This window comes from Aspergillus niger, assembly GCF_000002855.4.
Source record: "Aspergillus niger supercontig An09".
Taxonomy (NCBI): domain Eukaryota; kingdom Fungi; phylum Ascomycota; class Eurotiomycetes; order Eurotiales; family Aspergillaceae; genus Aspergillus; species Aspergillus niger.
Window position 1 is genome coordinate 1,027,054 of NT_166525.1, and position 14,868 is coordinate 1,041,921.

At 51.8% G+C, this 14,868-nt stretch overlaps 7 protein-coding genes across 7 annotated transcripts; 4 read left to right on the plus strand and 3 right to left on the minus strand.

The window, feature by feature from the left end:
* Nucleotides 1-777: 777 nt before the first annotated feature.
* On the plus strand, nucleotides 778-2,197 carry An09g04620 (uncharacterized protein; the record flags this gene model as incomplete). Its single annotated transcript, XM_001393738.3, has 3 exons — nucleotides 778-831; nucleotides 898-1,336; nucleotides 1,398-2,197. 3 exons carry the CDS (start codon nucleotides 778-780, stop codon nucleotides 2,195-2,197), a joined length of 1,293 nt encoding a protein of 430 aa, XP_001393775.1.
* A 772-nt stretch (nucleotides 2,198-2,969) lies between these two features.
* Nucleotides 2,970-3,600, plus strand: An09g04630 (uncharacterized protein; the record flags this gene model as incomplete). Its single annotated transcript, XM_059749788.1, has 3 exons — nucleotides 2,970-2,973; nucleotides 3,231-3,274; nucleotides 3,496-3,600. 3 exons carry the CDS (start codon nucleotides 2,970-2,972, stop codon nucleotides 3,598-3,600), a joined length of 153 nt encoding a protein of 50 aa, XP_059601406.1.
* A 359-nt stretch (nucleotides 3,601-3,959) lies between these two features.
* An09g04640 (uncharacterized protein) lies at nucleotides 3,960-6,939 on the minus strand (the record flags this gene model as incomplete). Its single annotated transcript, XM_001393740.3, has 5 exons — nucleotides 3,960-4,062; nucleotides 4,129-4,298; nucleotides 4,367-6,669; nucleotides 6,722-6,837; nucleotides 6,935-6,939. 5 exons carry the CDS (start codon nucleotides 6,937-6,939, stop codon nucleotides 3,960-3,962), a joined length of 2,697 nt encoding a protein of 898 aa, XP_001393777.1.
* A 558-nt stretch (nucleotides 6,940-7,497) lies between these two features.
* An09g04650 (uncharacterized protein) lies at nucleotides 7,498-9,721 on the plus strand (the record flags this gene model as incomplete). Its single annotated transcript, XM_059749789.1, has 6 exons — nucleotides 7,498-7,600; nucleotides 7,708-7,825; nucleotides 7,908-7,962; nucleotides 8,031-8,496; nucleotides 8,941-9,492; nucleotides 9,630-9,721. The coding sequence occupies 6 exons, from the start codon at nucleotides 7,498-7,500 to the stop codon at nucleotides 9,719-9,721; spliced, it is 1,386 nt and encodes a 461-aa protein (XP_059601407.1).
* Nucleotides 9,722-9,977: 256 nt separating this feature from the next.
* Nucleotides 9,978-11,574, minus strand: An09g04660 (uncharacterized protein; the record flags this gene model as incomplete). The annotated part of the gene is made up of 3 exons (XM_059749790.1): nucleotides 9,978-11,049; nucleotides 11,103-11,262; nucleotides 11,520-11,574. The coding sequence occupies 3 exons, from the start codon at nucleotides 11,572-11,574 to the stop codon at nucleotides 9,978-9,980; spliced, it is 1,287 nt and encodes a 428-aa protein (XP_059601408.1).
* Nucleotides 11,575-12,070: 496 nt separating this feature from the next.
* On the minus strand, nucleotides 12,071-12,779 carry An09g04670 (hypothetical protein; the record flags this gene model as incomplete). Its single annotated transcript, XM_059749791.1, has 3 exons — nucleotides 12,071-12,184; nucleotides 12,297-12,408; nucleotides 12,580-12,779. The coding sequence occupies 3 exons, from the start codon at nucleotides 12,777-12,779 to the stop codon at nucleotides 12,071-12,073; spliced, it is 426 nt and encodes a 141-aa protein (XP_059601409.1).
* A 66-nt stretch (nucleotides 12,780-12,845) lies between these two features.
* On the plus strand, nucleotides 12,846-14,384 carry An09g04680 (uncharacterized protein; the record flags this gene model as incomplete). The annotated part of the gene is made up of 2 exons (XM_001393744.1): nucleotides 12,846-12,944; nucleotides 13,011-14,384. The coding sequence occupies 2 exons, from the start codon at nucleotides 12,846-12,848 to the stop codon at nucleotides 14,382-14,384; spliced, it is 1,473 nt and encodes a 490-aa protein (XP_001393781.1).
* Nucleotides 14,385-14,868: the final 484 nt, after the last annotated feature.

A 14,868-nucleotide genomic window follows, 5' to 3' on the forward strand; every position in this document is an offset into this window, starting at 1 on the left:
CCCCCCCCCAAGTGGAATTAAGCAATCTTAAATTGAAAGACCCGTCCCGGTCCAACTTGCCGCTACCGAATAAACTAAACGTTTCCCCCCTCTCCCTCCAATTATTTCTCCTTGCCCCTGACCGACATCCGCGGCATCGCCGTTTCAGCATACGCCTAAGCTCTCTCTAGTCTGGCGTCTGCACTCACAGTCTCGGCCTCCTGATCATCCACTTACTCCTGTCTTTTTATGCTGTCTCTCTCTGTTCCCCAATCATCTCTTCTGACCTGCTCCCATCTCGACATCGCATTGCGTGGACTCGCAACATGTATGCCTCTCAACAGCCTGCTACCTACGCCTACCCACCTGGCGTGACGCTGGGCCCCTCAGGTGCGTCATCTTGCTGATTCTTGTTTTGTCCCCTGGTCCTGTCCTCCTTCCAGGATTCTTCGTTATCTCCCAGCCGTTTCACCTCTAGCGGGGCTTCCCCTTGGTCAGAGTGTTATCTGTCCTGTGCCGCCTGCTTTTCTATTTCAGAACCGTGCTTCCCCAAAGTAAAAGTACCAAAAAACTAACCTTGATCTGTCTGCTGCTCGTCTACAGGCTCACCTGTCCAACAAGCTTTCGGTCCAGCCCCCGTCAATCTGGGCTCCAACAATCCCTTTCGGAATCGTGCTCTGTCGCCTTCCGCCAGCTCTTTCGCATCCGCCAGTGGCCAATCTGAACGCCGAGTCTCTACGAATCCTTTTGACGACGACACGCTTTCGCCGCAGTCGGCCCCCGTGATAGGGTCAAACCATGGTCTCCCCAGTCGAGAGACAAGACATGACGTCCAACACTCGTGAACTCTTTGTATGCTCATTTCGCACCCCTGACCACTGTCGCTCATCGGGACTGACCCAAAACTACGTGAAATAGGAGAACCTTTCCGTAAACCCTGCTCCCCAGAACACTGGTTACAGACAAGCTCCCCCGCGCCCGGACAAGCCCGCGCCCAACGGATACCCGACGAACCGTGGACCTCCGCCGAGGGAACGCCCAGACCGTCGCGACAAAGACCCCTTAGACATCTTTGCCGATCCCCCGAAGACGAGCAGTGGCGGAAGATCGGGGTACAGAGAGCGGAGGCCTCGCCGGAACTCAGAGTCATCCATCATGGAACGAACCCCCAAGCTTGTGGATACTGAGGACGAGAGACGGCGTCGCGAGCGACGACGCCGGGAGCGGGAGGCTCGCCATAAAGATGGAAAGGACAGCAAGGAGTCAAAGGATGGAAAGCCTCGTCCGTCTAAAAAGTCCAACTACCACATGGACATTATCGATAAACTGGACGTGACCAGTATTTATGGCACTGGAAGTGAGTTGGAGCCCATTGCTATCTGGCAGAAGCACTTGCTAACGGGAGTTGTCTGGTATAGTGTTCCATCACGACGGGCCGTTCGATGCCTGCAATCCTAACCGTAACCGCAAGGGCTTGCGTACGGCACCCATGCAGGCGTTCCCCAAGGACTCTGCCAACATGGCCCTTGGAGGCGCAGGGCCAGTCAACTCCAACATTGATCTGAACCTGTTCCACGGGACCATGGACGAAGGCTACAATGACTATTCTACCAGCGCCGCGGTGGACCCGCGTAACAACAAGAGCGAGACCGCGAACTTTGATCCAACCACTCGCATCGAACCTGTCCATGGAGCGGAGAGCATGGGTCTGGGAACTAGCACGTTCCTGGATGGTGCCCCGGCTAGCCGGGCAGACATTCAGCGCCGTGGAAGTGGGAACGAGAACGGTGGAGCTGGTCCCAGCGGGGGAGGCTTGCAGCGCAAGAAGAGTTTGGCCCAAAGACTCCGGGGAATGAACAAGCCCTCAAATCCCCGAGTGGTCTCTCCCGAGTCCTCATACACCCCGGGTGTGTCTACCGGCTCTAGTCACATCGGAACCATCCGCGCCAATGAGAAGAATCCCTTCTTCCAGGATTATGATGATGCTTGGGACAAGAAGGGAGCCCAGATCAACATGTCTGAAGAATCACGTGGTACCGTAGGTACACGAGCCCGTTCTTCCAGCAGCCCCAAGCAGAATACCGGGTTGGAGCGGAGGTTTACCAACGAACGGACCAACACTGGACTCGATGAGGGCAAGCCCAGCGGCGGCGGGTTTATCAACCGCATGAAGAGTTTGAGAAAGCCCCGCCCTGAGCGGCGCATCAGCAACGACTGAGCGACTTGAGTGATTTTGATCAACGGTCATTTCCAACTCCGTTGCTTGTGTTTGACGCAGATGACGAGGGAAGTGCGGAGAGGTGGAGAACGCTCTGGAAGCATCCATCTTGCACTCCCTTTAGTGTCTATTTCGTATAGAAGATAGGCAGAATGAGGCATATGATGAGATAAAGCATCGTGAATCGCAGGCTAGCGTAAAACGACATATGATAATAATATCGTCTGCAGCGTTACCTTGGGATTTCCGACGCATTACTCAACGCTCACCCAGAGCGACTGTTTTAGCGCGCTCTAAAGCGACGTACTCGACTCCAATACAAACGGTTTGGCGAGGCGGTGATGGGAGTGGTTGGTGTTTCTTTGACTGGTAAACCACACGGTGTACGGGACGCGAAAGGACAAGGCGTTGATGTGAGCATTACTCTTTGTGTGCATGGGAATCGGACCTGTGTTGGGACCGACTGGGCTTTGCTGTTTCGTGCTTCACTTGTTTGATGGGGCTGTTTGAAGGCGATGTGTCTTTCAGCTGAATACATACCTTATTATGCTTGTACTGGCCCTCTTGCATCTATACTATCACTCTAGCCATAACCGTAGGGCGTAGACCAACCCACTCATTTAGCTTTTCCAGAAGTTCATTTACTCATCTTCACACAGCATGTCTTAGTATCACTAAGTGCCTGCGATGGCGTAATGATAGACCGTCACCACAAAGGCCCTGTTTGTCCAAGAAAGAGGGCTCCCAACCTCTTCCTGGCATTCTAGGAACTATGGGTATGAACCCTATTCCGGGCACCTATTCTACCCAGAGCCACCCAACAAAGAAAGTTCTAAGAGAAATTGAATTTCTTCTGGAATCTGGTCATTGGACCGGACCCAACATAAAGTATATCCATGATATAGAAGAAGAGGAACATAGTCCTAGAAGATTGTTTCAAATACGTCTATAGATAGTTAGATCTAGAGCTAGCTTTATTTAGGATTACTTCCTATATAGAAATCATAGAAAGTAATTACATGAAAGGTAACAGGAAAACAAACTAGAGGTTTAGGTCCTGGAGGCGTTCGGCCGAAGGTATGTATGTGTATGAATCATGTCGTAAGTCTTGCGTGTATGGAGATTTTCTGGGTTCTGTATAAGGATCTGTTCAGATTTGACTGGATTCTATTGCAAAACTAGAGAATTTATATGCTAGGCAGGGAGTATCATCGACATAGCTGCTATATGTATTTAGGCGGCTGCGCCAGATTAAAGATTATTAATTGAGTAAACTGGATTAGTATTATCAGATGTAGACAGGTCAAAAGATAGAATCACTGTCAATCCGAATCTGCAACCACGTATTACTTGTACTACTACTAGACAAGTACACCAACGCAGAACAAAAACTTACTCAATAAATACTTAGTTCAGTTAGGTATATCCGAGCTAGCTAACACTCTAGCAAGTAAATAAACAATCCACATCCAACAACAACAACAACAACAACAACAACAACAACAGGAATTTGAACGCGCCCATTCCCGCGCACACACATGATCACATTGATTAACATCATGATGAAAATAAAGATATAAACCCCCATTGAACCCGCAACTCCCATAACGTGACATGTGATGTGTATGATCATATCACGACCAATCACTCATATTCATTATGCAATAAACAACCATCCCGTATGGTGGAAAATCAACCCGCAAACCCTAATGACCGAATAAAAGGAAGAAAGTGGGAAAAGAAACATGAGGCGGGTAAAGTTTTACCGCGCCCTAGTAGAAGACTGCATGCGCGGCTTAAACGGATCAGGGGCGGGAATGCCTGCTCTCCGCTTGGATTGGGGCTTGGGGCGGGAGAGTGTGTATCTATTAGATGCCTTGTTAGTACACTTCAACCTTTTAAAGGCATGGGTGGTTATGGTAGGTACGTACTTGGCAAACGCCCTGGACAGAGCCTTCTTGCAGCTGATTTTCTGGCTACCGATGAAGGAGTCGACGGTGACGGCGATGGCACGGTCGATATCCTGTGCGGAGCAGTATTCTGAGAGTCGCATCTTGCAGAAAGATTCGGCGATACGCATGATGGCTTCGAGGTGACGAACCTAGATGGATTATTAGTCTTTTCTTGTCTCCTGATATGTGGTTAAAAGTAATGGGGAGGGAAGCATACAGTGATGGGGTAAGCGCCGGTGGCCAGAGATTCGCGTCTCATATCGGCGAATAGACGGGCGATCTTGTCTTGGTCGATCTGGTAGAGCTTGGGGTGGCAGCGTTCACGGGCGTAGAGGATGTATTTGCGGAGAAGTTCTTGAGGGATTTCGCCGTCTTTCTCGTCTTCGCGTCGTTGCTTCTCGGCATCCCGGGTAGCGAGTTCTTCGTCGGTCAGGGGCAGGCGTTGCTTGGTCTTCTTGTCAATACGGTAGCCATCTTCGTCGATGGGGTGTCCGTCTGCGTTGATCAGGTTGCCGTCTTGGTCACGAAGGGGACGGGCCGGGTTGGCGCGGTGGTGGGATTCGATGACGAAGTTGGCGAGGCGTTCATCCTCGCTTGGGTCAACCAGATCGCGGACGACGCAGAGGATGTCGAAACGGGACAGGATGGGTTCGGTGAGTTGGACGTTCTCGGAGAAGGGTGCGCTGCTGTTGTAACGGCCGCCGATGGGGTTGGCGGCGGCAACGACAGCACAGCGAGCCTGCAGGGTGGTCACGATACCGGCCTTGGAGATGGAGATGGTCTGTTGTTCCATGGCTTCGTGGATGGAAGTACGGTCCTGGTCGTTCATCTTGTCGAACTCATCGATCAAGCAGGTACCGCGGTCTGCAAGAACGAGGGCTCCTCCTTCGAGGGTCCATTCGCTGGTGAGGGGATCGCGACGGACGCTGGCTGTCAGACCGACGGCACTGGCACCCTGACCGGTGGCGAAGACGGCTCTGTGGGCAGTCTTCTCGGTGTATTTGAGGAACTGGGACTTCGCGGTACCGGGGTCACCCAGAAGGAGGACGTTGATATCTCCACGAATGGACATCTTGCCTTGGGCTTCTTTGCTGACACCACCGAAGAGAGAGAGGGCGATGGCGGTCTTGACGTCCAGGTGGCCGTAGATACTAGGGGCAACGGAGCGAACAATCTTATCGACAATCTCAGGGTCCCTGGACAGGGCCCGAATCTCGCGCTCATCCTCTTCGGTCAAGTGGAAACCAGCCAGCTGGTCGTGGGACTTGACGACATGGTTGGCCTCAATAATCGTGGCGAACACAGGGAAGCCGTTCTTGTTGTTGAGCTGCGCATCGTAGCTGTTCCGGTAGATTCCCGTCACCTCGATTTCATCACCTGGCTTGGCTGAATCAATGAGATCAGCGAGAAGAACGACCTCGCGCTGGCGGGGGAGTCGACCGGCAGGGACGGAGCCCGGAGATTCTTGGAGAGTGAGTTTCTGGTAGTTCCGGTAAACGGTCTTTTCCGAGTGCACAGAGAAAGGTCCCTTGGACTGGCAGTTCTGGCAGTACGAGATCTTCACTTCCGCACTGGCTTCCTGCTGGAAGGGACCAAGAGTGATGTTACACTTTCCGCAAACGAACATGACATATTTCAACTGCGGGAAGACACCGGTACGGCGAGTAACAACACCGCTGACGCGGATAAGGCAGTTGAGATGGGACTGGCGGAGTTGACGAAGGGTATAGGAGACAGGGAGATCGGTAATGCGGACATGAATTTCGTTGTGAATATCGTGGTATTGAGGGTAGTGGAAGAGAGTGACATCAAGAGCGACTTGGTCGAAAACTTTCAGCACTTCAGTGGGCTCGTTGGCCAGGAAGTATGCAAGAGCCGCTTTTGTTTCCAGTAGATGGGCGTAAGAGACTTCGAGGGATGCCGAGTTCACCTCACCAAGGGTCTTGATCTTGTTTCCGTAGACCGAAGCACCGGCAGGGTCGGTGTACTCTGTCAAGAAGGACTTGAATTCTCGGTAGATGGAGCGAAGGACTTGGGGCTGCAGGACCCAGTCCGTAAGGTTAGAAGCCTTGACATCAGTCAACTCCTCCAGGGAGAGCTCTTCCATGGCATCATCACCCATCTCGACGTCGTCCCGATCTTCATCGTAGTGGTGTCTCCGGCGACGGGGTTGACGAGTGAGATCTAAGTCACCATCTTCGTCATCCTGCAAGAAAGCCGCAGGCATGCGACGGCGACGTTCAAGTTCACGGTCTCTCTTGTTCATGCGGGCTTCGAGTTGACGACGAGTTGCGATATCGAGTTCTTCATGGTCGCCGTCATCGTCGATGTATTCTCCTCTGTACTGGTCGTCTGCTGTGCTTCGATAATCTTTCTCGAAGTTGTCTCCAAACAGATCGATTCCGTCCTCGTCTTCAGCCATCTCATCGATATCATCAATGTCACCCAGGAGCTCTGCTTCCTCATCGCGCTCGTTGTCATCGTCGTCGAAAGGAAGCATGGGAGGGGAAGAAGGGGGGGCTATCGCCAGCGTTAGTATCAGGAACCTGCCATTCACCACAGCATGACTTACGACTTGAGGGGGGAACAACCGATGAGGTCTCATCATCGGGCTCTCTGGATCTCTTACGGCGACCCAGGTTCCCTAGGCCGCGGTTTGCAGCAGAATTGCTGGGACGGAGTGGTGAACTGAGAAGACATTATTAGTATTCCGAGTGTTTTGAGGGGCAACCAAACGAGGTAGTTCCAAGCAATATTGACAATGAATGGTGAGGACATTACATACCTCATTTTGTGTGGTGTTCAGTCTGACAGGCGGGGAGTTGGAAGGGGCAGACTGAGGGAAGGGAAAGAGACAGCCGTGCGGAGGGTCTTTTTTTCTTTTCCGTTGGGCGACGCAGGAGACGAAGGGCGTCCAAGCTGAGAAGATCCTGGACTTGGCGCCGAACGCGTCTTGAGACGCGCCGCCGACGCGTCCGTTTTCAATTAAACCCCGATTCGGAAATGCGACCCGCTCTGAGCCCAGCGAAAAGTGGAATATGCATCGTGGATACGCTCAACTTCTGGGCAGTGAAAAATGGAGCTCTTGGTACGTCATATAAAATAGTTCATTTTGGGGTTACTTCTTACAGTCTAGATTGATTTTCACCGCGGCATGTACAGTGGGGTGGTTCTGCAGAAGCTGCCTGTACTGTAGAGGGATTCCAACTGCGCTTATACTTAGCCACCAGGAGCATTATAAATTAGCACCAAAGACCTGTAACAAAGATAACAAACAGAATCCTATCATCTTAGGCTTTTATACCCTTGGAAAAAATTATCTTCAGTCTATCAATTAGAAGTCCCATCATGGTGGACTTAGAAAAGAATACCAACCACGTTGGTGCAAACACGGCAAACACTTTACGGTTGCGCGACGGCGCGTTACCACCAGCGCCGCTCAGCCTTCTCCGTATGCGCAACCATCACCTATCGTCCATTCTTCAAACCCCTATCAAGTTCTTTAGATAATACTCACATCTCCTGTTGTTTCTATATCGCGTGACGGATATTCAACAGACATGGCCAACACCGAGTCGGGCGACTCAATCCTCAATGCCGGACAGGCACTGAGCGGACAGACTACCGCAGGGCGCCGCGAGAGCTTCAGCTCTCAAAACTCGCAGACGGCGAAGGAGTGAGTGTTCATTCATCTGGAACTCGCATGCACTGGTATTCCATTGCAAATTTTGTTGCACAGGCAACTGACACCTCCATAGATTCATCGAATCCCAGATTCGACTTGAAGCCGATGCGCGTGAAGTCCTTCCATATGTAAGCTTACCTTTCTACTTATCGAAGAGAGAAAAGTGAAGAATCAGAAACACTAACACCTATGCAAGTCATTCGACACTTGTACACAAGACTTAGGTCCCCTTCGCCAATCTCTTTTTGCCTGCCTCACCTGCAACCCCTCCACCTCCGAAGAGTCATATACCCCCGCTGCCGTGTGCTACTCCTGCTCTATCTCCTGCCATGGTGAACACGATCTCGTTGAACTATTCAACAAGCGGAACTTCGTCTGCGACTGTGGAACAACCCGCATGCCCGCCACCTCCCCATGCACCCTTCGGAATGATCCCAAGACCGGCGCGAAAGGCGTGCACTCAGAACAGCCTCACCAAGGCAACAAATACAACCACAACTTCCAGAACAAGTTTTGCGGATGCGGCGAGGACTATGACCCGCATAAGGAACGCGGTACGATGTTTCAATGTTTGGGTCTGGGCACAGTAGAGACAGGTGGTTGTGGCGAAGACTGGTGGCATCCGGAATGCCTGATCGGATTGCCGCGCGACTGGTACAAGGGTGCAAAGAAAGATGGAGCTGCCGATGGAGAGGCAGCCGACGAGGACGAGGAAGAAGAGACTCCTCTCCCTCCCGGATTCCCCGCGGAAGAGGACTTTGCGATCTTCCTCTGCTACAAGTGCGTTGACTCGAATCCCTGGGTAAAGCGCTACGCAGGAACACCGGGCTTCCTGCCTCCAGTATACAAAGAAGGCGGACTCGCCGAACCCTCAGAGGAGGACACCAAACCTACCACTACAGAACAAACAACCCAGTCCACAGAACCAGAGCAGCCCAGCAACCCCAAGAAACGCAAAGCCGACGACAGCGCCGACGAAGAAGGCGACCCGGCTGCGAAACGACCAAAGGAGGAGCCTAAAGAGGAGCCCAAACCCGATACGGACGACACTACTACTACCACCATCACCACCACCACTTCCGAATCTAAACCCACCACCACTCAAGATACCGACAAGCCCATCACCACCGAACCCTCCTTTACCTCCTCCAACCCATCCGCACCCAAACACACCCACCTCCCCACAACACCCCCAAGCCGCACCTTCTCCCTCTTCCTGAAAGACGACTTCCGCGACCACTTCTGCCGCTGCCGCGACTGCTACCCACACCTAGCATCGCATCCACAACTCCGCGAAGAAGAAGAGACCTATGAACCGCCCATGTCCGAAGACGGCGACGGCGACGGCCCCAACGGCGGAGGCAGCACCGGCACGGGCAGTCTTCTCGATCGGGGCGAAGCAGCGCTGAGCAACATCGACCGAGTGCGCGCCATCGAGGGCGCAATGGTGTACAACCATCTGCGCGATAAGGTGAAGGAGTTTCTGAAGCCGTTTGCGGAGACCGGGAAGGCGGTTAGTGCGGAGGATATCAAGTCTTATTTTGAGAAGTTGAGGGGTGATGAGCAGTCGATTCGGGATGCGGCGTCTTCTGCTGCTGGTGGGGGTGGGGGTGACGATGGTGATGGTGGGGATGGAGGTAATCGGAGAGAACAGAGTGGTATGTAGATCTTTCCCCCCTTCTGCGTTTGACTTGTTGGGGGGGGAGGGAATGGTTTGGTTGCTTTGGATGTGGATTTGCTAACTGGGGTGATCATTTTCAGGATATTGATTTTGTTATGTTATATATGGGTTTAGTTGATGTTACGGGTACAGGATGGGATTGGGGTGCTATCTATGGGTTGGGGAGGGCGTCACGATTGGGTCTCTTGCATTTAGTCTCAAGATAATCGGCATATTCAGAAGGATATCAAGATTGAACACATAAGATACCGTGTCACGAATTTGGAGTTAGCTCATATCATTGAATGCATGCTTGCTAGTTCAAAGTGTTCCTGATCTCTAGCTTTGTGCATGAACATAAGAAGCATCGCAATATAACAGAAAACGCCAGTTTCAAATGCATATCTCGAGATCCGCACAAAATGCCACCCAAGTCCTAAACGCCTTGTAATCACAAAATCCTTCAAAACAAACGAATAATTATCACTCTTTCAAGCGCTTAGTTGCCCTTCCCAACAGACTATCATCAGGCAATCCGCTGCGCTTCGTGCCAGGTAGGCTACCAGAGCGAATATCGTTGTCATCCTGTGTCACCCGGCGATGAGGATACTTGCCCTCAAATCCCTCGAAACAATTGGCGGATATAGGCCCCCCGTTCTTAAAGTAGGGATGCTCGAGAGCTTCTTGCGCGGTGATTCTCTTGGTCGGGTCGTATTCCAGTAGGCGTGACAGCAGATCGAAACCATCTGCCCCGGGTGTGCCAGCACTCGAGTTGGCGGAGTACCCGTTGTTCTTCAGGCAACTCTGATACCAGCCTTCCAAATTAGATGATCTGTTGAAATGCCCAGGTGCACGTGACATTGCCAATGACTGCAGCTGCGAATATTCCGGCATGGACACGATGCCAGGCCAGATCTCCTTGGTTGGAAGCCCCATAATCTCGATGATCTTCATCATCTGATTGCGCTGGAATGGCACCGTCTTTTTACTGTCCATCTTGGCTTCCTCACCCTTAAAGATGGGGCGGAGCGATAGCAGCTCCGCAAAAATGCACCCGACGGCCCACAAGTCAACAGCTGGTGTGTAGTGACGACTACCCATCAAGAGCTCGGGGGCACGGTACCAGATGGTGACGACAACCTTGTCTCCAGAAAATAGAGAGTTGAGTGGCTTGTAGAAGAGACGGGCAAGTCCCAAGTCTCCGATGCGAATGGCACCACTTGAGGTCACCAAGATATTTGCTGGTTTAAGGTCCCGATGCAGTACCCAGTTGGTGTGGAGATACAGTAGGCCATTGAGCAGCTGAAACAGGATCGACCTCACCATCAAGGCCGGAATGGCGTGCCTTTGCGGTTGGGTATGATGATGAATAATCTGGAGCAGATCATGCTCGGTGTACTCAAAGACCATGAAGATACACTTGTCCTCCAGGATGATTTCTGCCAATTGCACTACATTGGGATGGTCCAATTCTGAGCACAAGGCCATTTCTCGGATGGCCGACTGGGAAAGACCGGTATACTGAATTATTTCGCCTTCTTTATCCGGCTTGAACCTAAAGCGGGTGAGTCAGGTGACGATGTAAATATGCCAGGATGGGATGCTAACTTTTTAATCGCGAATTCCCCCTTCTGGCCATTTTTGCCAATGGCCTTGTAGACCCGGCCATAAGTACCACTGCTGATAAATCCCACGATGTGGTATCTATCGCGCACACGGACTTTGCTGGTGTAACCAGAGCCGGGAGGCTTTCTCGCATCTAGACTCTCTTTATAGAGGAAGGGTGTCAGCAGAAAGACCATGCACTTGCCCACAACCAACGTAAGAATTTAACAGCCAATCAAATTCCACGAGCAAGGATCAAGGGGGAGTGAATGAAAAAGTCCGAAAGACTAAAAGGAATAGGGGTCCAGATAAGAGCCAGGGGGGGAAAAGGAGGATGGGAAGGATGAGGCGAGATTGTGCAGCCTCTATAACCGGCCGAAAAGCGGCGGGTTTAGTCTGGAGAGGGAAAGCCATTACCACGTGGATAAAACCCGCCGAGAGAATTATAGAACGGGAAGCTCCTTCCAAACATCATGGAAAAAGACAGACAGAACAGCCGTTAACAGGCGTGGAGACAGGGACTGTTCCAGGGCATTTAACGATTATATAAGGAAAGAGAAATAGATCTGATAGCAGCGCAAGGTTCAACCAAAGTACATGGTGACGGAGCGGGTTCAGACAGCGAGATCAATAGAAGAATAGAAGAAAGTTGGCAACACGGGCGAAAAGAGGGTGCTCGGAAGGGAAAGACAGAAAAGGTGTCAAGTCAAGTTAAGCAGAGGCAGAGTAACAGTAACCGGTATTACCATCAACAGCAGCCTGCAGGCTCTTCTTCAGAGACAGACTTTGGCTGACGGTGGCCGCAGCGGGCCTGGAAGTCGTACTTAACGGGCCGGACGAGGAAGGCGGGTTTGTCAGACTCATGGACGAGGTGGAGGCGACCGGAAAAGAGTCAGAGTCACAGACAGCGCGAGAGAGATGATGATTAGTTCGTTAGGGGAAATGGTCAGGTAAGAGAGGGTACTTTTAGGCTATCCGTGGAAACTGCAACGCTGCGATGGAGTCCGGGAACCATGCGCGGAGACACTGATCTCCACCACTATGGGGAAAGCATACAGCGGACAAGAAAATGTTCCAACAGCAGCCTGCAGGAGGAGATGGTCAGTGAGTTGAGACGGACCAACACGCGCCGATGGAGGAAGTGGAAATCAAGAAAGGGAATCAAAAGCCAAAAAGGCAAAAAAGAAAGGGAAGCACCGCAAAGCCAAAAGCCAAAAGCCAGAGAGCCCGAGCCCGAGCCAAAGAGTGAGTGAGTGAGTGAGGCTGCATCGGAGGGAAATTGGCTGACTCATCACACTTGGACCCTCCCCTCCTCATCCAAGCAATTCCAATCCATCCATCATTCCATCGACAATTACACGACAGTAGAATAGAAGTACTCTTTGTAGGATGTCTGGAAGCTGTCTGGCTTGTGTTTACAAATGACCTCCTTCTTAATCTGTAATTGTTGTTCTCCGTACTTTATTTATTTGCCTTAAACATATCATCTGCAAGCCCTCCACTGCACTCACTCCTTTTGATAAGACTCCTCCCCCTGGATTCCCCCCGATAACGCGGAGTTTCCTTGTCCCGAATATAGACGCCCATCCGCAACGTCATCAACACGCTGCTCTCCGGCTGACTGCCATTCTTCCGTTCAACCAGGTGCAATGACCGGGTAACAGCAGATCTGTCCCCCATTTACTGACCGAGAGCTCTGTGGATTAGTGAGTCCCCTTCGTACTCAACAACATCTCAATCACAATCATGGTCTCACCAGAGCCGATCCGATCTCGGGTCACGCCATACTTGGTTTACCTCGTGTTTATCACAACATTAGGACCACTCCAATTCGGTTATCATCTGGTGAGTATTACCTTCCCACATCTAAAACCTCAAATCCCACTCATACTAACGCTTATTATCCGACAGGCCGAACTTAATGCCCCTCAGGCGGTGATCACCTGCGAGCGGAAGCGTATCCATATCTCCACCAATGCCGTCTCTCTACCACAATGTATCCCAATGAACGCTTCGCAATTCGGCCTGGTGTCATCAATCTACACCCTTGGCGGACTCTTGGGAGCCCTGCTGGCAGGGCCAGTCGCCACCAAACATGGTCGTCTCTTTGCTCTGCGAGCAACCACTCTCTTCTTCATCCTGGGGCCTGTGGCTGAAACATGCGCATCCAACATCCCCCTTCTAAGCCTGGGCCGGCTGCTGTCCGGCATTGGAGCAGGAGCTGCGATTGTCGTCGGCCCCATCTACATTTCAGAAATCGCCCCACCCAGCGCCAGAGGTTTCTTTGGTGCCTTCACGCAGGTCATGACCAACGTCGGCATCCTGTTGACCCAGTCCCTCGGATACTTCCTAAGCGAGGGCAGCAAATGGCGAGTGATTCTCGCCATTGCCGGCTTCATCGGAGCCCTCCAGCTCCTCGGTCTCACCCTAGTTCCAGAAAGCCCCACCTGGCTCGCCGAGCACCAAAAGAGCAGTCTAGCCAGACAAGTCCTGCAACGGCTCCGCGGAAAGGACGCAGACATCGAAGAGGAAATCGAAGGATGGCCATCCTCAACAGGCCGACCAACAGATGGTTCCGGCGAAGAGCAATCACTCCTCACGCCACCATCCGGCAACATGCCACCCAAACAGCCCCCCGTCACGATCTTCCACGCCATCACTAACCCATCCTACCGACCAGCCATCATCGCCGTCGTCGGCGTAATGGTCGCTCAACAATTCACCGGCATCAACAGCATCATCATGTACAGTGTCTCCCTATTACAAACCATCCTCCCCACCACCGCCGCCCTCCTAACCGTAATCATCTCCGCCATCAACCTCATCATCACACTCGCCTGCTCCCCGCTCCCAGACAAAATCGGCCGTAGATCCTGCCTTCTCCTCAGCATCAGCGGCATGGGATTCAATTCCATTCTCCTAGCCCTAGGCATCTACTTCAACCAGAAGGTCCTCTCCGCCATCGCCGTCCTTCTCTTCGTCTCCTGCTTCGCCGTCGGCCTAGGCCCCGTTCCGTTCATCCTTGCCTCGGAGCTCGTCGGTCCCGAAGCCGTCGGCGCCACGCAAAGCTGCGCTCTAGCTGCCAACTGGATCGCCACTTTCGTGGTGGCGCAATTCTTCCCCATGTTGAATGATGCTCTTGGCGGCCGTGGCAAGATCTACTGGGTTTTCACCGGCATGGCTTGTCTCCTTGGTGGGTTTATCTATTGGCGTGTTCCGGAGACGAAGGGGAAGACTAGTGCAGATGAGGTCTGGGGGAGAGATGATCGTCGACGACGGGATTGAATTGGTTAGCTGTTGGAGTATGTTATGTTTTGATATTCGTGTATGGCTCGTACACATCAGAGTGCCTACAGTATGAGATATATAGCCTTCAATTTATCGAATCAAGTAAGGGTTTGTAAGGTAAAGTCTGCTTGGGACAGTATGCTGGCCAAAGCTTGCTTTATCTCTCGTCTCGTAGTTGTTACCGGAGCAGCTTATATATTAGCATGCTTGTGATCTCTGTGTGTGTGTGTGTGTGTGTGTGTGTGTGTGTAAAGCTTTCAAGGGCTTGCTGCAAACTATCTGTGTAGAAGATAGACGGCCTAGGCATTCTCAGTAATAATATGAACCAAACGCTTTGAAGTATGAATGCTAATACGACTAGGGTAGTAGTATGTTCTTGGTTAAATATGATATCAAACATGAAACTAACTAGACGATGCAACAAAGTAGACGATATCCCAGTCTAAGCCGCTATGCCTCATACCTGCTTTTCATAATCGAG